A 26,890-nucleotide genomic window follows, 5' to 3' on the forward strand; every position below is an offset into this window, starting at 1 on the left:
CACTAGAAATCAGTTATGGGATACCTCCAGTTCACACAGTTATTATACAGGACTGTTTTAGTCCTGTTTAGATACAGGACTGTTTGGGTTTTTGTTTGTTTGTTTTTCATTTGAAGTTGAGAATTGTTTTCTTAAGATCTATAAAGAATTGTGTCAAAAGTTTCATGGGAATTGTATTGAATCTGTAGATTGCTTTTGGTAACATGGCCATTTTTAATATGTTAATCCTAACAGTCCATGAACATGGGCAGTCTTTCCATCTTTAGATAACTTCTTCAATTTCCTTCTTCAGTGACTTGAAGTTCTTGGCATACAGGTCTTTTACTTGCTAACTTAGAATTACACAAAAATATTTTTATTTATTTGTAACTGCTGTGAAGGGTGTTGTTTCCCTGATTTCTTGTTCAGCCTGTTTAGCATTTATAGAAAGGAGGACTACTGATTTCTTTGAGTTAATTTTGTATCCAAACACTTTGCTGAAGGACTTTATCAGCTACAGGTGTTCTCTGGTAGAAATTTTGGGGAAATATAATCATAATATCTGCTACTACTGATACTTTGACTTCTTTTTTCCAATTTGAATCCCCTAGATCTCCTTTAGTTGTCTCTTTGCTCTTCCTATTACTTTAAGACTATATTGAAGAGATACAGACAGAGTGGACAGCCTTGCTGTGTCCCTGATTTTAGTGGAATTGCTTTAAGTTCTATTCAATATGATGTTGCCTATAGGCTGGCTGCATATTGTGTTTATCATGTTTAGGTGTGCACCTTGTATCCCTGAACTCTCCAAGACTTTTACCATGAAGGGATGTTGGATTTTGTCAAAGGCTTTTTCAGCATCTAGTGAAATGATCATGTGGGGTTTTTTTCCTTTCATTTTGTTTATATGAGAGATTATATTGATATATTTTTGTATGTTGAACCAACCCTGTATCCCTGGGAAGCCTACTTAATCTGGATGGATGATGTTTAGATGTGTTCTTGGATTCAATTTGTCAGTATTTTACTGAGCATTTTTTTTCATTAATGTTCATAAAGGATTGGTCTGAAATTCTCTTTCTTTGTTGAATCTTCATGTGGTTTAAGTATCAAAGTGACTGTGGCCTCATAGGATAAATTGGCCAGTGTTCCTTCTGTTTCTTTATTGTGGAATAGTTTGAGGCATATTGGTGTTATCTTTTCTTTGAAAGTCTGTTGGAATTTTGCACTAAAACCATCTGGCCCTGGGCTTTTGTGTGGTTGGAAGACCTGACCCCTGCTTCTATTTCCTGAGGGATTATAGGACCGTTTACATTGCTTACCTTACCTTGATTTAACTTTGGTAACTGGTATCTATCAAGAAAACTTTCCAATTCATTTAGACTTTCCACTTTTTTGAAGTAAAGGGTTTTGAATTAAGAACTAATAATTCTCTGGTTTTCCTTAGTATCTGTTGTTATATACCCCTTTCATTTCTGATTTTATTAATTTGGATATATTCTCTCTGTCTCTGTCTCTGTCTCTGTCTGTCTCTCTCTCTCTCTCTCTCTCTCTCTCTCTCTCTCTCTCTCTCTCTTTGCCTTTTAGTTAGTTTGACTAAGGGTTTGTCTATCTTGCTTATTTTCTCAACAAATCAGTTATTTGTTTCCTTGGTTCTTTACATTGTTCTCTTTGTTTCTAATTTCTTGATTTCTGCTCTGAGTTTGATTATTTCTTTCAGTCTACTTCTCTTGAGTTTAGTTTCTTTATTTTGTTCTGAAGCTTTCAAGTGTGCTTCAAGATGCTAGTATGAGATTTTCTCCAATTTCTTTATGAAGGCATATAGTGATATGAACTTTCCCCGTAGCACTGCTTGATTGTGTCCCATAAGTTTGGGAATGTTGTGCATTCATTTTCATTGAATTCTAAAAAGTCTTTAATTTCTTTCTTTATTTCTATCCTAATCCAGTGATTATTGAGTCTAGAATTGTTCAGTTTCCATGAGCTTGTATGCTTTCTATTGCTTCTGTTATTGAAGTGTAGCTTTATTCCATGGTGATCTGATAAGATGCAAGGGGGTATTTCCATTATGTTGTATCTGTTGAGGCTTGCTTTGTGACTGAGTATATGACAAACTTTGAAGAAGGTTCTGTGGGATGAAGAGAAGAAAGTATATTCTTTTTTGTTCAGTTTAGGCAAAATGTTCTATAGATATCTATTAGGTCTATTTGATTCATAACCCCTGTTAGGTTCATTATTTCTCTGTTTAGTTTCTGTTTCAATTACTTCCCTGACAGTGAGAGTTAGGTGTTGAAGTTTACCACTACTAATGTGTGGAGTTCGATGTGTGATATAATCTTTAGTAATTTTTTTTACAAATGTGGATTCCCTTGCATTTAGGGCATAGATGTTCAGAACTGAGACAACATCCTAGTGGAATTTTCCTTGATTAACATAAAATATACTTCCCTATCTCTTTTGATTATTTTTAGTTGAAATTCTATTTTATTAGATATTAGATGGTTATGACAGCTTGCTTCTTGGGTCTGTTTGCTTGGAAAACCTTTTTCCAAGGCCTTTTTACTGAGATAATGACTATATGTCTTCCTGAGGTGTGTTTCTTATAGCAGCAGAATGATGGATCTTGTTTTGCATCCATTCTGTTATCCAATGTCTTTTTATTTGGGAATTGAGTTCATGATGTTCTGAAATATTAATGATCAATGATTATTAATTCCTATTATTTTTATATTGGTAGAGATAGGGTGTGTGTGTGTGTGTGTGTGTGTGTGTGTGTGTGTGTATGTGTGTGTGTTTATGCCTTCTTTTGGTTGGCTGATATGAAGTTATTTATGTCCTGGGTTTTCTTGTGTAGAGTTATCCTCCTTGAGTTGTAGTTCTTTCTAATACCTTCTATATGTCTGGATTTGTGGATAAAGATTGTTTAAAATTGATTTAGTCAGGGAATGTCTTGTTTTCTCCATCTATGGTAATTGAAAGTTTTGCAGTATGTTAGTCTGGGCTGACAACTGTGTTCTCTTAGAGTCTTTAAAAAATCTGCCAATGACTTTTGGTCTTTTAGAGTCTTTGTTGAGAAGTCAGTTGTAAGTCTGATGCATCTGCCATTATCTGTTACTTATCCTCATTCCCTTGCAGCTTTCAATATTCTTTCTTTGTTCTATACATATAATGTAATGTATATTATATGGTAGGAAGATTTTCAGTTCTAGTCAAATTGATTAGCTGTTCAGTAACCTTCCTGTGTGTTTGTAGACATATTTTTAGCTTGGTGAGATTTTCTTTTATGATTTGTTAAAAAATATTTTCTAGGACTTGTATCTTGGAATCTTCTCTTTCTACTCCTATTTTCTTAGGTTTGGTCTTTTTATAATGTCCCAGATATTTTGGATATTTGTGTCATGAACTTTTCTGGTTTAGCAATAAATTGATGACTTCAATCATGTTCTCTATGCTTAAGATTCGCTCTTCCATTTCTTGTATTCTGTTGCATCTGTAATCCCTGTTCTCTTCCCTGGGTTCTCCATCTCCAGGACTCCCTCAGTTTGCGTTTTCCTTTTCTTCTATTTCTATTTTCAGGTTAAGGATAGTTTCATTCATTTTCATCACTCATATTTTCCACTATTTTCCTGTGGGTTTTTTATTTGTGTGGTTCTTTGTGTGCTTTGTTTTGTTTAGTTGTTTTTTTAAATAATTAATAAATTATTTTTTTCAGCTTTTTATTGAATATTTTTTATTTACATTTCAAATGCTATCCCCTTTTGTGGTTTCCCATCCAGAAACTAGCTATCTCCCCCTGCTTCTATGAGGGTGCTCCCCCACCCATCTACCCACTCCCGCCCAACTCCCCACTTTGACATTCCCCTAGACTGGGACAGCCAGTCTTTACACGACCAAGAGCATCTCCTCCCACTGACACCCAACAAGGACATCCTCTGCTACATATGCATCTGGAGCCATGAGTCTATCCCTGTGTACTCTTGGAATGGTGGTTTAGTCTCTGGGAGCTCTGGGAGGTATGGTTGGTTGATATTGTTGTTCTTATGGGATGAGAAACCCTTTAGCCCTTTCTCTAATGCCACCACTGGGGACTCTGCTCTCACTTCAATGGTTGGCTGCAAGCATTCAACTTGGTATTTGTCAGGATCTGGCAAAGCCTCTCAGGAGACAGCTATATGAGCCACTTGTCAGCATGCACTTTTGGGCATCAGCAATATTGTCTGGATTTGGTGGTTCTATGTAGATGGAATGAATTCGGAGGAGTGGCAATCTTTGTATGTCTGGTCCTTCAGTCTCCACTCCAAACTTGGTCGTTGTATTTCCTCCTATGAATATTTTTATTTCCTCTTCTAAGAAGTACTGAAGTATTCACATTTTAGTGATCCTTCTTCTTGAGATTCATGTGGTCTGTGGATTGTATCATGGGTAATCTAAGCTTTTGGGCTAATATTGATTATCGGTGAGTGCATACCATGTGTGGTTTTTTGTGATTGTGTTACCTCATTCAGGATGATATTTTCTAGTTCCATCCATTTGCCTATGAATTTCATGAAGTCATTGTTTTTGATAGCTGGGTAGTATAAATGTACCACATTTTCTGTATCCATGCCTCTTTTGAAATCTAGGTTCTTTCCAGTTTCTGCCTATTATAAATAAGGCTGCTATGAACATAGAGGAGCATTTTTTTCTTATTTTATGTTGGAGCATCTTTTGAGTATATGCCGAGAAGTGGTATAGCTGGGTCCTCAGGTAGTACTATGTCCAATTTTCTGAGCAACCTCCAGACTGATTTCCAAAGTGGTTGTACCAACTTGCAAACCCAGCAAAAATGGGGGAATGTTCTTTCTCCACATCCTTTCGAGCATCTGTTGTCACCTGAGTTTTTGATCTTAGCCATTTTGACTGGTATGAGGTGGAATCTCAGGGTTGTTTTGATTTGCATTTCCCTGATGACTAAGGATGTTAAACATTTCTTTAGGTACTTCTCAGCCATTTAATATTCCTCAGCTGAGAATTCTTTGTTTATCTCTCTACTCCAATTTTTAGTAGGGTTATTTGGCTTTCTGGAGTCTAACTTCTTGAGTTCTTTCTATATATTGGATATTAGCCCTCTGTCACATGTAGGATTGGTAAAGATCTTTTCCCAATCTGTTGGATGACAGTGTCCTAATGACAGTGTCCTTTGACTTACAGAAGCTTTGAAGTTTTATGAGGCCCCATTTGTTGATTATTGATCTTAGAGCATAAGCCACTGGTATTCTGTTCAGGAAATTTGCCCTAGTGCCCATGTGTTCGAGGCTCTTTCCCATTTTTCTTCTAAGAGTTTGAGTGTATCTGGTTTTAAATGGAGGTCCTTTATCTACTTGGACTTAAGATTTGCACAGGTCCATAAGAATGGATCAATTTGCATTCTTCTACATGCTAAACTCCAGTTGAACCAGCACCATTTATTGAAAATGCTATCTTTTTTCCACTGGAAGGCTTTAGTTCCTTTGTCAAAGATCACGTGACCATAGGTGTGTGGGTTCATTTCTGGGTCTTCAATTTTATTCCACTGATCTATCTGCCTGTCTCTGTACCAATACCATACAGTTTTGTTTTGTTATTTTTTTTATCACAATTGCTCTGTAATACTACTTGAGGTCAGGGATGGTGATTCCCCCAGAAGTTCTTTTGTTGTTGAATATAGATTTCACTATGCATTTTGTTATTCCAAATGAATTTGCAAATTGCTCTTTCTAACTCTATGAAGAATTGCATTGGAATTTTGATGGGGATCACATTGAATCTGTAGTTTGCTTTTGGCAAAATGATCATTTTTACTATATTAATCCTGCCAGTCCATGAGCATGGGAGATCTTTCCATCTTCCAAGATCTTCTTCAATTTCTTTTTTCAGAGACTGGAAGTTCTTGTTCAGATTTTCATTTGCTTGGTTAGAGTCACACCGAGGTATTATATGTTATTTTGAACTATTGTGAAGGTTATTTCCCTAATTTTTTTTCTCAGCCTGTTTATCCTTTGAGTAGAGGAAGGCTACTGATTTGTTTGAGTTAATTTTATACCCAGTCACTTTGTTGAAGTTGTTTATCAAGCTTAGGAGTTCTCTGGTGGAACTTTTGGGGTCAGTTAAGTATACTATCATATCATCTGCAAATAGTGATATTTTGACTTTTTCCTTTCCAATTTGTATCCCCTTGAACTCCTTTTGTTCTCTGATTGCTCTGGCTAGAAATTTGAGTACTATATTGAATAGATAGGGGGAGAGTGGCAGCCTTGTCTAGTCCCTGATTTTAGTAAGATTGCTTAAAGTTTCCCTCCATTTAGTTTGATGTTGGCTACTGGTTTGCTGTATATTGCTTTTATTATGTTTAGGTACAGGCCTTGAATTCCTAAACTTTCCAAGACTTTTAACATGAAAGGGTGTTGAATTTTATCAATGTTTTCTCAGCAGCTAATGGGATGGTCATGTGGTTTTTTTCTTTGAGTTTGTTTACATAGTGGATTATGTTGATGGATTTCTGTATATTGAACTGACACTGCATCCCTGGGATGAAGCCTAGTTGATCATGATGAATGGTCATTTTGATGTGTTCTTGGATTCAGTTTGCAAGAAGTTTATTAAGTATTGTTGTGTCTATATTCATAAGGGAAATTGATCTGAAGTTCTCTTTCTTTGTTGGGTCTTTGTGTGGTTTAGGTATAATGGTAATTGTAGCTTCATAGAAGGAATTGGGTAGTCCTCCTGTTTCTATTTTGTGGAATAGATTGGACAGTATTGGTATGAGGTCTGCTACGAAGGTCTGAGAGAATGCTGCACTAAACCCATCTGGTTCTGGGCTCTTTTTTGTTGGGAGACTTTTAATAAATGCTTCTATTTCTTTAGGAGTTATGGGATTGTTTGGATGGGTTATCTGATCCTGATTTAAATTTGGTACCTGGTATCTGTCTAGAAAATGTGCATTTCCTCCAGATTTTCCCATTTTGTTGAATATAGGCTTTTGTAGCAGGATCTGATGATTTTTTTAATTTCCTCAGATTTTGTTGTTATGTATTCCTTTTCATTTCTGATTTTGTTTATTTGAATCCTCCAGGTGAGTTGCTTGGAGCCAAAGAGTTGGTCTTACCTCTGCTCTCAGATTTGTCCATGTTCCAGGTGACTAGCTTTTGGCTCTTGGAGCAAACAGAAACCGGAAGGGTCCTACCCCTGCCTGCTCCTAGGTTCCTGTGCCCAGAGGGCTCAGAGGGCACTAGGCGGGTTCCTCTTGGTTCAGGAATGTGGGCACAAGTAGTTGTCTTTCCTGAGCTCTCAGGATTGTATGTACTTTGAAAAGTCCAGCTCTCTCCCTCATGGAATTTGGGTACAGAGAGCTGTGGGAGTGATTCAGCTCTGGGAGCAGGAAGAAACCAATAGTGTCCTGTCTCAGATGACTTCTGCTTTTGTGTGTCCTGAGGCCACTAGGCAGGTCACTTGGAGTAGAAGAGATGGTCTTACCTCTGCTCTCAAGTGTGTAGGCGTTCCTGGTGACTGGCTTTCAGCTCTGGGCTCAGGCAAGAACCAGAAGGTCTCATTTTGTTTTGATATTAGATTTACTGAGTTCCTTTTAGCTATTTATACCTAAATGACGGATTTCTTCACTGCTGAAATACCCTAAAACATCCTACTGTTCTTACGAGAAAATTATTGTTACTCTTAGATTTTACCCTACTAATATTTTTATTTGTGTTTCCTCTTTATTTTCTTTTTTCATTTATTTATTTATGCATTCATTCATTCATTTTACATCCTGATCACAGCTGATCCATTCCCCATCTCTCCTTCCCCTCCCCCTATGAGAAGGGGTATTATTTTTAAAGAGAGTATAAAGTTAGAATCTCTCATGTTGATTTCTTGTTAAATGTACTTTTACACTACAGTAATATGTCAGCTAATTTTGTTGGAACACAAATTCTTGTTGGTACATCTTTTATGATGCTAAGGATCTCCGTGTACATAATAGGTTATTTTGTGACCAGTGAGCAAATATAAATGAACAAAAAACTGATAACTATGGATTTTACATGGTGGACTGGGAATGGGCTAGTCTACGCAGAGTATATTTTAAAGTTAAGACCCTCATAAGATCTTAATTCTGTAAAGTACTGTGTATGTGATTCAGTGCAGTTTGCTCAACCTCTCTGCATGTTTTCACCATTAACTTAGCAAAACATTAGTGCATCCATTTCTGTTAAGATAATTTCTGTAGTAGAGAATTTAGAATAATGAAGCATACATAATAAGAATGCTGTCAGTGCAGCCAAGGACAGCTGTAAGTGCCACCCATCAATGAACTGTAAATACATTTAAAATACTAAGAACGGTTTTATAATTTCTATTTTGTAACGTGATTTGTGACATGAGCTTTGTAAATGACACTGTGTGTCACAATGTGAAAAGGCTGGGCATGCCTGAACGCCAATAATAGTCATAATTGCTGTGGTGATTGCAAAGATTAGAAATGGCATCTAGTGAATTGAAGATAATTAATGAATGTCACATCACATTATTGATGAGTGCCCAATGCCCAGAATCAGGTAGCCACACTATACCACCTGTCCATAAAGGAATCTATAGTCTTGTTCATGTATAGAAACAACTACACCTTGAAACTCTTTATTCTGTACTCATGACAGTTTTACCCTTTCCTTCACCTGCGTAAAGAACTATGTGAGAGAAACCTTGATATTTCAAGGTGAGCCATTGTGTTACACAATGTCAAGACACATATTTCCAGCATTTTATATGGAATTAAGAGCCAGAATATCACTCATATTGAATACCATGTGATCAATACCTTCTCGAGTAACCCAATGAAGTCCTGGCTTTGTAGTCCTAAAATTAATCCCTTGATGATTATCAAGTATTATAACGTGTATTCCAAAACCAACATGATTGGCATAACATATTTGAGGCATATTGTATGTTAAACAAGCTTTTCAGTCTCCTAAATAATCTAGAGAAATTGTTTTAGTTTCACTACATTACTTATGGGGGGGGGGACCTTTAAGGCCCCGATTTGCCATTGAGTTGAACTATAGCTCAGATAAAATTAGACACCAATTACTTTGTAATTTTTATACAATGGCTTTTTTCATTTTTATATATACTTTTATGATCCTATTTGTCATTTTTACTCTTGTAAGAATTTGATTACAATTTTATACAAGTATATTCATTGATCAAAGCCTCCCATTATCCTCTTACTCCTTTCCTTCTCACTAAAGTCTTTCTTCTTTCCAATCCCCCTCCCATTCTCATGTCTAACCTGCATATGTATGATAAGTACTGTGTTTAGAGTTGTCTGCATAAGCATGGGTGGGAGTCATTTGCTTAAGTGGAGGGAATGTACTAGTGTTTACACCTTTTAAGGGTATGACTGCCCCTCCCCTGCATACTATGTTTATAGCCTTATAAGCCCCTCTCCCATCCTTGATGGAATGTTGATTGGCAGGTCTTATGCAGATAGACCCTGCTGCTGTGAGTTTATGGATACAAGAGTCAGGTCATGGCCAGAAGACAAGCTTTTATAGCATTCCCTCCCATCCTTACGTTCACTGTGTCTCCGCTTCTGTGTGTTGCTTGAGCAAGGGCAGTATTAAAATCCAACAGTCATTTGATCTAAACACATTCACCAGTTGTGAAACTCTGGACTAACAATCACTGCAAATAGAAGCTTATCTGACCAAGGGGGAGAGTGGTACATAGGTCTAAACAAATGTTTCTATGGCAATATAACAATAGTAGGTGCTCCTCTGCAGGGTCTACAGCCTTACCAGAACCTTTGGACATACGTGGTGAAATTTTACTGAGTTATAAATAAAAGTATTAAAAAGAATTATGGCATAATTGGGAAATATACTACATGAGGTACCCCACACCCCAAGAGACAAACCTTAGATCTTTCTCAAGTGTCAATCCTAGCTTAGAATTCTTAGGTTTATGTATTTAAATTGGAATACCTATAGAGGCCAGTAAGTTAGGCTGGGACCACTCAGGAAGCAAGACATTTGCAAAGTAGGGAAGATAGTCAAATATAGTAGAGGAAAGGATTGCTGGAGATGGAAAGGTTTCCATGGGGCTGGGGGAGAAGGGTGGGGAGATATTATTGAGGGGAGGCTAAACCCAAATGAACTGTGTATGAAAAAACTACATAGAAACCTGGTGTTATGTAAGCTGATTTTAAAGATATAAGTAAAAAAAAAAAATAGAACTTAAAAGAAGACAACCTGCATGGTTGCATATGCTGCTCTCAGAAGCAATGGGTTATTAAATAAGACTTTCAGTGCTGGGTGTGGGGCATTCTTTTAAAGTGTTTGTTATGGAGGCCCCAGAAGCCACGGAATAATACAGACTCTTGCCAATCGACTTGATTGTCTACTCAAACTAATGATAAGGTCATAAGGCTGCATACACACTATACACTTTAGTTGAAATTGAGCTGAAACTGAGCTGTTACTTCCTCCCCAGTGGCTACCTTTCATCATGCCTAAAGGTTCTAGCAGGTCACTGGAAGGAAAAATCCATCAATAGCAGTCAAAATTTGAACTACAACACCAATTTTCCCAGTGAGATGTACTAGTGGCATGATTGCTACGGGGTTACCAACTGCTTCCTAAGTACCTGCAAAAACCAAATGCACCACTTGAGCCATCCCAAGTATTCTCTGGCTGGATTTTAGGTCTGTGCTACACGAATACCTCAAAAAGAGTCTCACTCCACAGGAGGACCTCATACACAGTGTTGGAAAACTGGTTAAAACCTATATTTGTTTCTATTTTAGTTCATTTGAATTGCATTTTATATTCTAAAGAAATGTTTTGTGATGGCAGTCTACAGAATGGGAAAAGCTCTTTACCAATCCCACATTTGACAGAGGGCTAATTTCCAAAATATATAAAGAACTCAAGAAACTAGAGAGCAACAATCCAGGTAATCCAATTTTTAAAATGGGGTATAGATATAAACATAGACTTCTCAACAGAGGAATTTCAAATGGCACTTAAGAAATATTCAACATCCTTAGCCATCAGGTCAATGAAAATCAAAATAATACTGAGATTCCATCATACGCCTGTCAGAACGGCTAAGACCAAAAAACAGTTCGTGCTGGCAAGGATGTGAAACAAGGAGAATATTCCTCCATTGCTGGGAGGAGTGCAAACTTGTACAGTCACTTTGGAAATCATTATATCAGGTTCTCAGTAAATTTGGCATTGGTCTATCTCAAGACCCAGCTATACTACTTCTTAGCATATGCCCAAAGGATACGTTATCCTATCATAAGGTGATGTAAGCTTAGATTTTTCAAAACCTACTTTAATAAGGGTTCTTAAGTTGCTTTAGCCTTCCTTCTAGCCCACCACCCACAAGAGGTAGTTGAAAGGAAATGTTAATAGGGCATATTAACCCCAGGGATATGGACCTTTCTAGACATAGTTCTTTTGGACAGTTCCAATCTTCATCATCAGGATATCAGCAGTTCAGTTGATACAACTCAGCAAAGGTAGGTAACTCAATCTACTTGCAAACACTATTCACAAATCAGCAATCACAGTTCAATCCAGAAGAAACCACAAGACTCTGACAATTGACCTGAGTCTGTAGATGTAGCAGGAAACCACTGGAATACCATGAGAAGTTCATTGGTGAGTTTCTCTCTACAATGTCACTACAAATGATGATCAGTGAAGATGACAAGATGAACCCGTGCCACACCACATTGTCTGTCCACTGTCTATTGGGTTATATTTATACCCTTTCCAAATATCACATGTTCTCTCAAGCATCTGATCTAACAAAATATCACATGCCCTTTTGGTAGACAGTCTCCAGAAAAATCACATCTGTTCTCCGCAAAATACCCTCCCACATATCTACCTCAACAAAACATCCTCTCATAAGACAGTTTCCAGAAAAACATCACAAGATACAACTGTGTCTCCAGAGGCACCAGAAATTTTCACTTCAAGGACCCTTGCTCAACTATGTTCATAGCAGCTTTATGCATAATAGCCAGAAACTGGAAATAAACTAGATGTCTCTCAACCAAAGAATGGATGAAGAAAATGTGGTACATTTATACAGTGGAGCACTACTTAACTGTTAAAAACAATAACATCATAAAATTTGCAGGCAAAAAGGAAAATCATCCTGAGCAAAGTAACCCAGACACAGAAAGACAAACAATGACGTGTATTCAGTTATAAGTGGATATTAACTATAAAATAAAGGATAACAATGCTACAGTCTACTGACCCAGAGGAGCTAAGTAACAAAGAGGGTTCAAGGGGACATTCATGAATCTCCCTGGAAAAGGGAAACAGAATAGTCATTAAGAGTGGTCAGGGGTTGTGAGGATATGGGGAAGGAACAGGAGAGATCAGGTGAAGAGGATGGAAGGAGAAAGTGCTGGGAAAGATAACAGGAACTGGTGGCATCTTGGGGACCAGCTAGAAATCTAATGCAATGAAAACTCCCAGAAAAGGTCATTCTAGTGAAGACTCCTAGTAGTGGAGGATACAGAGCCTGAACTGGCCATCCCCTGTAACCAGGCGAGACTTGCAGCATAGAGATTGGAACACCAACACAGACACATAAACTTTGACGTACAATTTGCCCTGTTTTCAGAATGTCCTAGGATAAAGATGGTGCAGAAATTATGGGAGTTGCCAACCAACGAAAGGTCCAACTTGAAACCCATGCCACAATAAGGAGACCAACCCTGACACTACCTAGAGGGTCAGGGCCCAGAGGCTGGATAGCCCAGAGGCCAAGGACAGAACCAAATATGACTGTTAAAAACAAAAACAAAAAAGACAAAAATCAATGAAATGACTCCTAATGATACTCTGCTCTACTCATAGATTAGTACTTAGCCCAGATGTCATCAGAGAGGCTTCATCCAGACGCTGATATAAACAGATACAGAGACCCACAACCAAGTGTTAGGTGGAGTTAGAGGGCTCAAGAAGACCGCAAACCCACAGAATCAACTAATCCAGGCTCATAGGGATTCCTAAAGAGTGAACCAACCAGGAGCCTTTGTAGGATTGAGATAGGCCCTCTAAAATAAATGTCACCATGTGTAACTTGATCTTCTTGTTAGGAGCTGCTGCTCCTTCTGGTGGGATCAAGGCTGTCTCTAACTCCTTTGCTTGTTTTTGGGACCCTTTTCTTCCAACTGGGTTGCCCATTCAGTCTTAACGTGAGGATGTGCCTAGTCTTGCTGCAACTTGTTATAACATGTTTGGTCGAAATCCATGAAAGCCTGCCAGTTTCTGAAGAGAAACAGAGGAAGAGGGTGGAGGCAGGATGCAGAAACATTTTGTGATCTTTAAAAATTAGAAGAAGCATTATATCTAGATAGATTTTGGTCGTGTGTGTGTGTGTGTGTGTGTGTGTGTGTGTGTGTGTGTGTGTCATCTGTACATATGTGGAAGCTCATAGCATGAGAAGCCAGTGGAATGTGTCAGGTGTCACCCTCTATCATTCTCTGTTTTAGTCTCTTGAGTCATGTCTCTCAATTGTCCCAGGCTGCCTGGCCAGGTAGCTCTGAGGAGCCACCTGCCCCTGCCCCACAATGTTGACATAAGAATGGTCATACGTTCATACATGGGGAGATTTTTATGTGGGTTCCAGAGATTCAAATTTAAATTCTCATTTTCACACAGTGAGCACTCTTACCAACTGAGCCACTTCCCCAGCTCCATAGGTACATCTTTTAAATTATGAATTTCAGTGGATTATAATCAATCATGATTACAAAGAAGGAACAACTCAATGCATTTATCTGAAAACCCTATTTACAAGATAAAATTCCATCAAAGAATCAAGAAGGAATGAATGCTAAGCAGAGGCTGAATAGTTTAGTCCAGATTAGCAAGGGCAAAAAACAAACATTTGTACCCCCAAGGCTTCTGGGGCCAGGGGAAAAATTTATCTGAGAGCCCAAGGACAACCACAGCTGAGGACAGGGGCTGCCTGGAGGTCTGTAGCCCTCACAGAACTGCATCCTCTACCAAGTAGAATGTGAGTCAGTAGATCCTTCACTTGCTTCCTCTCTTCAAGAGCCAGAGGACGAGGGACTCAGGTCCTGGCAGTCTATAGAGCACTGGGGAACAAGGGTCATAAAGAAAACAGAAGATTGGAGAGCCAATAGGAACAGGGATCATAACAAGGTTGGAGAGCCAATCTGAGAAGCAGAAAGGAACCAGAGCAGGCATGTATCTTATCTAATGAATTTACCCTTTCTTCTAAGAGGATCGATTCTTTCCTTCTCTTTTTCCTCTGCCCTGTTCTGCACAGGTCAGTGTCTGACTGCATTCATCTTTAGAGCACCGTTGTCACAATGGTAAACTAATAGCTTGTGACTAAAGCCCTTTGTTAAATATAGTGGATTTTAAGGTGAAAAATAAAGTGAGGCTGCTTGGGAGAAAATGAGCACATTGAAGACAATGCTGGATAATTCTCGTAAATATAAATTATAGCTGTATCGGCTGGTTTTCTCTTGCAATGGCTCGAGTTCAGCAAGCATTGATTGCATTAATCTCCCACCTCAGCCCTTTAAAATTCTCGCTAAGAGTCGTAAACAGATCGGCAGGCACGTTCTCTGCTGTCATGGACAAATAGGGCACTGTGCTAAGCACCTCACTGTCTGTGTCTTGCTATATTGTCTCTTCCATCTCTCAGGAGGATACAGACTAAAAGAACACACCGATTAATGCCTGATTTGGCCTGATGCTGCTTGTATTCGAATGTTAATTTGGGTCCCCCAAACTGCATACCGTGCATTAGCTTCGGAGATCCTGCTCCCTGTTGGTTCTGATTGGTAACTAAAAATGCCAACAGTCAATAGCTGGGAATGACAGATGTCGACATATATTGCAACAACAGAGCCTTGTCAGGTAACCACTTGTCAATGTCTAGTGTGTTGGAGTCCCAAGGGTAGAGCCACCCTAACCAGGACACAGGGGGTACTCAGCCAAGTCGGCCAATGCACAGTGTATTGAATGTTTCAGTATCTTTTATACAAAAGGCAGAATGAAAATTTTCCCACAGTTTCCAGTTTATACCAAGTGCTATTTACCTAGCAATACCTTATCTTGGTTCAAAGTGACCCAAACCTCCTTGCAGACTGAGAAATCTGTCAGCAGTAAAACTCTTAAAAACAAGGTCTCTTCCTCAGGTTTGCAGCTTACTTGGCAGAACATCAGGATTCTCTGCTTGAGAAAGTCTGCTTCCTCCACTGTCTGTCTCAGTCTGCTAAGAATCACAAAGACCCTAGGTTGCCTTGAAGCTAGAAAGCTGGGAGCACTCTCCTCATTTCTCTACAGACAGACAGAGGTGAAGATTTTGGTATCCCCTTGCTTGGGACTAGAAGAGAGGAAGAAGGAAGGAGATCCACCATGCTAGGAGAGTGTGGAGGAGAGGAGAGAGAGAGACACCATACCTGAGAAGAGTGCAGTACAGAGAGGCATGGCCACCATGTTAATGAGCCAGGAGAGGCAGCCCAGAGTGTAGCCCATTTGGGCAGCCCCCTGTGTCCAGAGCAGCCAAGACGGAATATAGAGTTTAGTAAGTAATAACTCCAGATGACTGGCAGGAATCAACCACATGGAGATTTGGCAGTGGCCTAGCTGTTGTGCTGATGAAGGCATATTAAAATAGAAAGGCTGTGCATGTGTCTTTCAGGAACACAAACCATTGACGTGGATAGCGAACCCACTGCTGAGATTTATTAATTAATATTTAATTCAACAAAGTAGTTCATCATTCTCTAAGAATTCTGTGTTCTGTGGCTCAAACTCACCAGCCACTTAGTTTAGTCAGGAGAGTGGGAAATGAGTTCAGCTGCCTGAGAATGAGCATGTAAATCACAAGGAGAAAGATGGAGGAGATGGTGTCTATGGGGAAGAAGTTCTAATTGGACAAAATATGCGGATGCGCTGTGGAGCTTTGGGTGTGCAAAGCTTTATCTTCAGCCTTTGAGCATCTCCTGCAAAGATTCAGAGTTAAGCCATGAAGAGGTAAACCACACTACTGAGGATTTTGCCTCAGTTTTGCAGGTTTCAGGGAACTTGCCTGCATGATAAATCCTCACCACCCAAGGCCATTGAACTCATATAAGATCATCCTGAGGGCATTCTACAAGTGGCTGAGCAGAACTCCAAAGAAATAGCAGAGGCTAAAAATAGTGGGGCCATGGTCAGAGAACCATGTTTTGTACCTCACTGAGACCCTGCATTGGTCCTGGGAGCACTAATATAGGAATAGTACCTGTGTCTTGTAACACTCAGTCTTCAGTGTATATTTGATGTTTGTGGCTGACCTGAGATGAGAATCCTTTGGAGCTGTTTTTCTTTCTTTTTTTCCTTTAACTCTCTGGTTGTTTATTTACTGAAGGTCAGTACATTTCTCATAGTAACTCCAGGCCTTGTAAAATTACCATCTTGGTTGATGTAAACCGATAATGGTAGAGAAATCTACTAGGTTCCTGTGTCTACATTTATGAGTCACTTCACTAATTATACATTGCATTGTTGAAGTGCTTTAAGAAGTGACGTGCAGGGCAATCAGTGTGATGCCTAGAAAACAAAGCAAATAAATTATATACCGTGCTAATCCTAGAGACGCTTGATTAGTTGGTAGTGCTTAATAGATGAGAACTAAACTAAGTTGTTGATTTTGTTCTAACTTTTAAGAAGTTAATTTATTCTTTGACATAGCAGAATATAATGAGTTCTAGTCATGCTCAGTCTGCATCCTCTCTTATCCCTACAGCTTCCCTCATTGCACCAGGTTCCCAGGCCACTTTCATGTCTTTATGAGTCCTTTTTGCAGTATACAAATTGCATATCGCATACGATGCGGCATACACACAACCATATGTTGTCTGTAATAGATTTCTTCTGTTTCAGTGGTACCTGCAACAAGCAACAGGTGGTGGCATTGAAGATGAGAATCTGCATGGCTTTTTAGGAAGAATGTGGAGGCTGTGTGAATTTCTGCAGTATACTGCTTACCTAGCATGTATGAGCCCCTCAATTCCATTCTTACGCTATTCAGAATTAAGTTAAAAAGTGTAAAATAAAGGGTGTGTCTGCTCTTGGGTCATCACCCAGCCTTGAAACCCTGTCTTTTTTTATCCCTGTGGTGGTTTGAATATGTTTGGCCCGGAGTGGCACTATTAGGAGGTATGACCTTGTTGGAGTTGGTGTGGCCTTGTTGAAAGAAGTGTGTCACTGTGGGGGTGGGCTTTGAGACCCTCTTCTTAGCTGCTTTGAAGACAGTAGTCTTCTAGAGGCCTTTAGATCAAGATATAGAACTCTCAGCTCCTCCCATGCCATGCCTGCCTGGATGCTGCCATTCTCCCACCATGATGATAAAAACTAAACCTCTGAACCTGTGAGCCAGCTCCAATTAAATGTTGTCCTTTATAAGAGTTGTCTTGGTCATGGTGTCTGTTCACAGCAGTAAAACCCTAACTAACAACCCCCCTCCCTGGCTACTTCAGATTCCCCTCCTTCCTGTGTGATACATTTTCTTCATATAAATTTCATTCACCCATTCCTAAAATGTATATTTTACTATGATTTGTCCTTGAGGCATTTCTCTCCCCTCTCTACTATCACTTCATACTCTCTTTGACTCCCTGACTTCATGTAATTCTGTGAAATCAGCACTTCTTACTTGTTCCTGAACTCACCGTTTCCATTTTGGACCACCCACATATCTTGCATTTCAGTTCAACCAAGCCCATCCCCAAATTGTGCTTTTCCCATCATCTCTGTTTGAGCTAGGCCCTGTACCAAAGGAAAATCTAACAACTTTCAAATCTTCACAGATCTGTATAGATAAGTTTCAATTAACATTTATTCTAAGGAACTTTTCTATGTAACAGAACAAAATATTATTTAAAAGGCTAGGTATTGTGGTATATTCCTTAATCTCAAGCATTGCGAAGGCCAAGGCAAATGTATTGTGAATCCAAGGCTAGATTAGGGGGTATAGGGAGACTTCTCAAAAATGACAATAATAGTAGCAATTGTAGTAATAGTAATAATAATAACAACAGTAATATCATCTAAAATCTATCTCCATTGAGGGTATACTACATAATTAGGATAAGAAGTAGAAGAGATTTAACATCCTTTCTAATCCTTTAGTAATTAGTTTGTGTAGAATTATACACTAAAATGTGTGCCTTTTCCGTCTTCATGTAGAAAGACTTTTTTAAAGAGTTCTTGTTCAGGAAAAGGTATCAACTTGATAATTATCATTCATTTCCTAAATCTTTCAATGGCCCCTGAAGCCCACTGACCCAAGCTGTGTAGTGGTGAAAGAAAGGAGCAGGGAGCAAGAAGCACGACAATTTGCCCTGGCATTTTGTGTGGGGAGCAATGATAGAAAGGAACCGGAAACCAGGTCAGGTGCTGCCAGTGGCATCCTGGGGGAGAGAATCCACAGCAGTGACTGTGAGAACACCTTGACCTTTGTGAGAGGGTAGGTTTTATGTTAACTGGAAGATGAGTAACAATAGGGAGACAAGGTATGGCTTGCCAGGGGTCTGTGACATTATAATGAATTTAGCCCTTGGAAAAGGTTCCCAACCCTACCTGGACTCCCACCTTGGGCCTGGAGATACTGGAAGGTGCACTCGGGATTTAGGAACATCCTAGAACAGGAGGGTTGAGCAGGAAAACAGAAACAAGAATGCCACAGAAAGGTGAATCCTGCACAGCCAGATGGTCACCTGAGTCATTGGGGTGAAATTGAAGCATGACAGAAAGGAGACACTAGAAAGAGAACAATAGGAAGCAGATGATTCCTCTATCTTGCAAAGGGGGGATCTGAGGGAAGAAGTTGGGGGACATAGGACCCTAACTCCTCGCCAGCATACTGTGGAACATTCTAAGCCAGAGATTCAACCCTTCTGCCTTAATTGATTCACTCTAGCATGTGGGGAGTACTCTTCATACTGAGAACCAGGGAGCCATGGAACCTTAATTATTATTAGATGTCTCACATATATGGAAAACATAATATAAAAAGATGAAGCCACTGCATATGTGGCTATTGCAGTCAGGTAGGCCTTGTCTGAAGTCAGCTCTGTGGCTGTGTTTGAGATGGTACATGCTACATATCAGTTTCCTAAATATGGAAAGTGGAAGCCCAGACCTGCCCTGAGGACTCACAGAGAGTCATTGAGATAACTGGCATGCTATGCCTCTTATTTCTTTTTCTGGCCATTTCTGATAACATACAAAGTCTTAGCAGCTTAAAGTTCCTGACTGTTTCATTTTATGTTCCTGGTGCCTAGAAAAATTCCTAGAAAGTCGCTCACAAATGTCTTGACATTAAGAGCTACTACCTCGTGATGCTTATAGTTGAAAATAATGGCATGAGCAACAGAAAGTCAGAACTTGATGACCAAGGACCCCTGGGTGGGCAATCACAGATCTAACAGATTGAATCACTTCAATAGTCAATAATGTTCTTATTAACCATCTTCCTGAAAGTGGTTTATTTTTTTCAGAGGAGAAAAAAATTTCCATATTTTTTACTACATTTATGCTGGGTTAGCAGAAAAGAAAAAACTGGCCCTTTACAAATTGCCTGAAAATAAGCCGCCCAGGTAAGCCAGTAGGCTGTACTTGGTTGGTTAGTTGGTTTGGTTTGGTTTGGTTTGGTTTGGTTTGGTTTGGTTTGGTTTGGTTTGGTTTGGTTTGGTTTAGTTTGGTTTGGTTTGGTTTGGTTTAGTTTGGTTTGGTTTGGTTTTCCAGACAGGGTTACTCTGGGTAGCCATGGCTGCCCTGAAACTTGCTCTGTAGATCAGGCTGGCCTTGAACTCATGGAGATCTTCCTGCCTTTGCCTTCCCAAGTTCTGGTATGATGTTTCTCTTTCAGTGTAATTTTAGATTTTTCCCCTTCTCATACTTTCTTCAGGTACTTACAAAATGATAACCTCAGAACGGTACAGGACATGATGAACAATAGTTTCTATAAATCCCAGTATGAATTAATTGAACAATGTTTCAAAGTCATAGGTTTTACAATGGAGGTAAGTACCAAAGACATTTGAACCACTTTTGTAAGTATCTTTTTAAAAGTTTTCACTAATGATGAGAATTACCTAACTCATTGGCTGATTAATATGTCAGAAATTTGCTCAGAGTTTTATATAGAAATCACTCCCATTATGAGTGCGGGTGGAGATGTGGGTGTTTCTCTATGTGTGTGTGGTACATGCACATATGTCTACAGGTGCATTTAGAGCCCTGGGGTCAAGATCAGGTGTCATTACTTGGTTGCTTTCCACGTATGTTTTGAGATGGGGTCTCTCACTGAACTTGAAGCTTATCGATTTTGCTAGCCTGACTGATGAACTTGAGGGACCCTTGTATATAAAATTAATTATTTTAATAAAAATATAAGCAGTAACCAGTGAGTTAATCTAATAGCCACACATAAAAACCAAGATTTATTTCAAGCTGTACCTCAATAAGCCCTTTCTGATCTGGCTTCCTTCCAGCCCCATCCCGTGATACTTACATTTTATTATTGACCTGGCTTTTGGGGCTTCAGTTTTTTTTCATGGTGTCTTCTCAGATCCTCTTCTACTCAAGACAATCTGAACTACACTGACCCCACTCCACTCTGGCAAAGTTTCTGTCCTAATCTCTCTTCTGCCCAGCCATTGGGTAATCAGCATTTAGTGACAAGACAGAGAATAAGCATTACAATGTTGTGAAACAAGATGTCAGGGCAGAGAAATCAGCATTTAAATAACACAAGGACAACACAGTTCACAAAAACATTATGCCTCCACTCATACTCCAACCCCCAGTTGAGTTCTGGGGATCTTAATTTGGGTCCCTCATGTTTCTAGCAGATAATTGGGCCAATTCTTCAGCCTCAATATAAAGTATTTTATCATGTTTTTTATTCTTCTATAATACATACCTATTCATGTTTTTATGTCCTTTTTAGTTACTTGAATTTTGCTAGAAAATAAACTCTCACATTTAAGCTATAAATTTGATTGCTGGGTTTTCTTGTACTATTTAAATTTCCCTGTATCTCTAGCTTTATTTTTTTTAGTTTCATTTTTTTAATATGTTTATAGGTGGCATATAAACTATTGGGTTTTATTGTAACATTTCTATTATAAGTATTATTGCATCGTACTTGCCCACTTAATGATCTCCTGTCCCACGCTGCCTTCTGGTTGGTCCCTTTGTCCCTCCACCTCTGCCCTTTTCCTTTCCAGTGGCTTCCTTGCCTTTCCTCTCCTCCCCTACTTTCACTTACATCTCGTCACCCTCCCATGATATCTCTCTTTCTACATTCATGTTTCACATAAACACATATGCCCTTGCATGTTTTATAAATTTCAATCTAAACACGTTTGAGTGAAACCAGGTAATGTTTTATCTTTCTGACTCTAGCCTATGTTGTTTAACATAATGAAATACCATATTTTTCAAAGAACATAAATTTCTTCCTCAATTTGTTACTCCACTTATTGATTGATTGATTGATTGCTGTTTAGTGTTAAAGTTTTACAGTTCTATGAAGTCTAGATATCAATCCTTGTCTAATGTATATAAAGCTGGCAAATTTTTGCATTTTGTAAGCTGTCCCATTTTCTTTGCTATACAGAACTTCTCAGTGTCATGCAACCCCACCTGTCAATTTATGGAGTTATTTCCTGTGTGGTTTGAGTCCTTTTCACACAGGCTTCACTGTGCCTGGCTTGGCTGTGACTGTGAATTGACATGATTTTCTTCTAGCTGTTTCTGAGTTGCAGGTCTTACATCTTTGATCAATTATGACCTGATTTGGGGTAGGTAGGACATGAGTATCTGGCTTTATCAATTGACATCTGGAATACAGTTCTTCCAATCCCATTTTAAATAGCTATATCTTGTCAAATGCATTTTGACGATGTTTTTAAGTGTCTGAAGCTGTCTAGGCTACTCTGAAACATTAATCTACTCCATTAGTCTGCTTGCTCACTTTATGACATTACCATGCAAGTTTGGTACTGTGGCTCTGTACTGTAAGTTGAGGTTTTAACATCTTGGGTTTTGTGCTTTCATTGTGTCTATTGTTCAGGATCATTTATGTTTTCACATGAATTTTAGGATTAATATTTCCTAATATTATAAAGAATGTCATTGAAACTTTGATGGGAATTGTGTTGGATTTGTGTTATTATTTTTAGTAACAGGCCATTTCACTGTAAATTGTGCACATCCATGATCATGAAGGTCTTAATTCTCCTAATGTCCTTTTTTTATTGGATATTTTTAATTTACATTTCAAAGGTTATCCCCTTTCCTAGTTTCCCCTCTGTGAGACCCCTATCCCATTCCCCTGCCCCTGATTCTATGAGGGTGCTCCCCCACCCACCAACCCGCTCATTCCTGTCTCCCCACCCTGGGATTCCCCTACACTAGGGCATCGAACCTTCACAGGACCAAAGGCCTCTCTACAATTGATGCCAGATAAGGCCATCCTCTACTACATACATATGCAGCTGGAGCCATGGGTTGCTCCATGTGTACTCTTTGGTTGGTGGTTTAGTCCCTGGGAACTCTGGGGTATCTGTTCGGTTGATATTGTTGTTCTTCTTATAGGGTTGCAAACACCTTCAGTTCCGTCAGTCTTTTCTCTAACTCCACTATTGGGGACCCGGTGCTCAGTTCAGTGGCTGGGAGCATCTGCCTCTGTATTTGCCAGAGGCTCTGACAGATCCTCTCAGGAGACCCCTATATCAGGCTCCTGTCAGCAAGCACTTCTTGGCATCAGCAAAAGTATCTGGGTTTGGTGTCTGTCTATTGGCTGGATCCCCAGGTAGGGCAGTCTCTGGATGGCCTTTCCTTCAGTCTCTGCTCCACATTTTGTCCCTGTATTTCCTTTAGACAGGAGCAATTCTGGGTTAAAAACTTGGGCCTTGCCTAACCTCTGGATATGATCTCTACAGGTTCTCCCTCCCCTCAAGTCTGCATTGTAGGGGCCCTTTATTCCTTGGTTGCACTTATTCTGAAGTATTTTAAGATGGTTTTACTGAAGTCATTATACATGAAATTGGCTTGCTGTTTTCCTTTTTGGACAGATTTGTCCTTGGGATCCAGAAAAGGTGGTAGTTTCTGGTGTTAGTTTTGTATGTTGCTACTTCACTGAACATGCTTATCAGATCCAAGGTTTTTTGTTTTTCCTTTTTGTGGAATCTTTGTTCTATTTAAGGATATAATCATCAAGGCAATAGATAGGGGTAATTTCATTTCTTCCTTTCCCACCCATATCTCTTTTATTTCTTGTTGCTTTAGCTACGACTTTGAACACTAGATCGGGCAGCTTTGCTTCGTTTCTGATTTTAGAGGAAAAAAACACCTTTCCATTTTCCTCATTTGTTAATTATAGGATTATGTGCTGGACAATGTCAAGGGTCCTTTGCATCTCTTGCAATATCATGTGATTTTAGTTCTTAAGTTCATGTACTATATTACATTTCTATACTGACCTATCTTCCCATCTCTAGAATGAACTAATTTGTGCAGGGTGTTCTAACTTCCTAGTGAATTCAACTTGCGGAAATTCTGTTAATGATGTTTATATCTATGAATGGCCTTCTTGGGAAATGTAGTCTACAGGTTTTGTTGTTGTTGTTATTGTGGTGGTGGTGGTGGTGGTGGTGGTGGTGGTGGTGGTGGTGGTGGTGGTGGTGGTGGTGGAGGTGGTGGTGGTGGTGGAGGTGGTGGTGGTGGTGGTGGTGGTGGTGGTGGTGGTGGTGTCCATTTCCAGTGTGGTGTTAATATAATGCTTGCTCCATGGCACGACTTTGGCAGTGGGTTTTGTGTGTATGTGTGTGTGTGTGTGTTTCTGTTCAGGAACAGTTTGAAGAGTCGTAACTCTTCTTTAAAGGTTTGATAACATTTTGCAATGAATCCCTCCAGTGTGTTCCTAGAGTCTGAGTCTTTTGGGGAGAGTTTTTAATATTTCTTCAATCTCATTACTTGCTGTGGATCTGCTTGCTTTGTTTATATCTTCTTGATTTCATTTTGTGTATGTGATATTGTGCCTAGGAGTTTATCATTTCTTTTAGACTTTCCTAGTGTTTTCTAATACAAATTCAAGGTGTTACTTACTGATTATCTGAATTTCATTGGAATCTATTGTAAATTGCCCCTTTTCATATCTAATTTTCTAATTTTGGAACATCTCTATCTTTTGACTAATTTATCTAGGCATTTACTTTTTTAAAAAAAAACAATTAATTGGTTCTATATGTTCAATTTATTCTATACATTGTTCTTTTAATCTCTATTCATTAACTTCTGTCTTAATCACTATTATCTCTTAACATTTTGAATTTTCTCTTGTTCTTGTTTTATAGCACTCAGATAAGTATCATTAAACTTTTATGTGAAATTATCTAATTTTTATAGCTATAACCTTTCCTCTTGGAATTGCCTTAGCTATATCCTAAACATGCTGGCAATTTTTACTTTTATTTTTATTGGGCTCTATTTTTTTAAATTTCTTTTCCCTGATGTTTTCTCAGTGATTCATTGGTCATTCAAGAATATGTTGTTCAGTTTTCATGTATTATATAGTTTTTCTTCTTATTTATTCCTAGTTTTATCTTCATTGCAATGTGAAAGGCATAAGAAATTATTTGATAATTTTATATTTGTTAAGACTTGACATGACCTAAGTCTCTATTTTAGAGAGGATTCAGTGGACTACTAAGGAGAAGTTATCAGTTAGATTAAGTATTATGAATTTATTAATCATTCTATCTATAGTATAATTTAATGCTACAGTTCCTTTAATTATTTTTCATTTGAAAGACATGTAAATAAGATTGAGGTATTAAACTCACTTACTATAACTGTCTCAGGACTGAGCTAAAGTTTCACAGCATTTAATGCTTGTTTTATGAAAATAGGAGTCTCACCTGTCAATGCATATATACTTCCAATTATTCTATCTTATTGGTAAACCATCCCCTTCACAGGTCTACAGTGGCCTTCTTTATCTCTTCTGTTAGTTTTATATATAAATCTACCTTATTTCATATCAGAACAGCAATGAGAGCCAGTTTAGGGCTTCTGTCCTTTTGATAAATAGACTTATATTCTTTCATTCTCAGTTTTTGAGTATAGTTTCCATTGAAATGTGCTTCTTGGAGAAACACGGGAAAAGCAGAGTGAATCCTTTGTTCATTCAGTTAATCTCTATCTGTATCTTGGTTATTGGGTTGAAGCTATATATATGTAAGATAATTATTGAGAAATATTTACTGATTCTTTGTAATTTTTCTGTTGGTTCTTTGTCTGGTTGGATGGATTACTGTTTGTTTGTTTGTTTGTTTGTTTTTTGAAAAATGTAAAACCCATGGAACTAAATATAAGAAAAGAAAGAATAAAAAGATAGCCCAATAAAGAAAAATACATAATAAAAAATTGATCATAGTAATCATCTTTTGTCAAGGAAATGTCTCTTTGCAGCAGATGGAGAACATTACAGAATACTACAACCAAACAAAATGCAGAGTTGTGGAGCTTAGCCCCGGTGGATATGTCTACAAACCACTCCTGCATCTAAGACTCAGGGAACGTTGTGGAAGAGAGAGCAGAAAGATTCTAAGAGACAGGGTCCGGGAATTTTCTACGAGATTCTGTCTCCTGCTCTTATCAGAAGCTATGCCCACATAGCCTCACCAGCATGACCTCCCAAATGTGAGCTGACAGGGTTGACACCAATTAGTGAGTTAAACTGGACAGGAAAAAGCCCATGAGATGTCAGACCTCCAAAGAACTGGGCTACCACAGAAAGCTGGAATGAGAAAGAAGCCTTTTCTCCAGTAAGAACAACCATTTGGTTGTCCAGTACCAAGTGGTCAGTCCTGAAAACATGCATATGAGATGTATTATATGGACTGAGCAATTGTATAAAGGAAAATAGGCAATAACTATCAGTAAAAAGGGGGCATGAATTTGAAGAAGTGCAGAGAGGGCTTTATGGGAGGGTATAGAGGGGGAAAGGGAGAAATGTAATTAAGTTATAATCTCAGAAATGAAAAGGTAAAAAGAGTGAAAACAATAAAAATAGATGTATGAAGGGGAATTACAAAACAAACCCTGACATGTCTTCTCTAGATAATAAAGCAAAAACGCTACTAATAAAAGAGTAGAAAGAAAAAGAGCAGAAGACTCTGGTACAAAGACAAGGCAAGAAAAATAAATGGACAAAAGAGGAAACAGTGAGGTGTTGAACCAGCTTCTGTCCGCATCTTTGGAAGTTAGAGACCTCCAGTTATGATAGAAGGGGTGTCAGGCCTCCTACCCTGTGGTTACGCTGATTTTGAGCCTGTATTGGACAAGCGCCTGATGTCCACCATGACAGCATGATGTCACTGTAGGAACTCCTCTTTGCACTCCTGATGCCTGTGTTGGCTACAGAAACCTTGCAGCCTGCAGACAGAATAGTTTTTTTCCACCAGCCTGAGATCCCTCAGGTTGTACCCACATGGATGGCTAATACTTTGTCTGGGAACTCAAACTCCAACGTGGGTTGAAAGTGTGGGAACAACCTCAGCATTGAGATCCAAACAGACAGAAACTCTCTCTGTACTTTCCACACTCCCTAAGTATTTACTGGTCACCTTGCTGGAGGAATGTGCTGTTGGTATCAGATATTCTGGTTTGAGCTTTAGAGATCACAGACTCTATGAGAGATCATCAGCTGACCTCAGGGTCAGGGGTCAGACGTTGGGGTTACTCTTAGTAGAATAGCTCTGCTCCTGGCCACAGAGTGGAAGGGCATTTTTCTCTGGGTGTGTTGTTACCTGAGCCAAACTGCTTTC

The 26,890-nt window shown here is 38.9% G+C and overlaps 2 protein-coding genes across 3 annotated transcripts in view; one reads left to right on the plus strand and one right to left on the minus strand.

Moving 5' to 3' along the window:
- Rps8l1 (ribosomal protein S8 like 1) overlaps positions 1-26,890 on the minus strand; it is a 995,681-nt gene that overhangs the window by 874,728 nt on the left and 94,063 nt on the right. The gene's annotated exons all lie outside the window — the stretch shown is intronic.
- Myo3a (myosin IIIA) overlaps positions 1-26,890 on the plus strand; it is a 216,088-nt gene that overhangs the window by 90,744 nt on the left and 98,454 nt on the right. Inside the window, exons 15-16 of one of the 2 annotated variants that reach the window (NM_001419731.1) lie at positions 19,550-19,648; positions 19,960-20,074. The exons of the other annotated variant lie outside the window; for it this stretch is intronic. Coding sequence (NP_001406660.1) covers positions 19,550-19,648; positions 19,960-20,074 — 214 coding nt within the window. The remainder of the gene's footprint in view (positions 1-19,549; positions 19,649-19,959; positions 20,075-26,890) is intronic. 2 annotated transcript variants of the gene reach the window in all.

The sequence above is a fragment of the Rattus norvegicus genome, chromosome 17, assembly GCF_036323735.1.
Source record: "Rattus norvegicus strain BN/NHsdMcwi chromosome 17, GRCr8, whole genome shotgun sequence".
Lineage (NCBI taxonomy): Eukaryota > Metazoa > Chordata > Mammalia > Rodentia > Muridae > Rattus > Rattus norvegicus.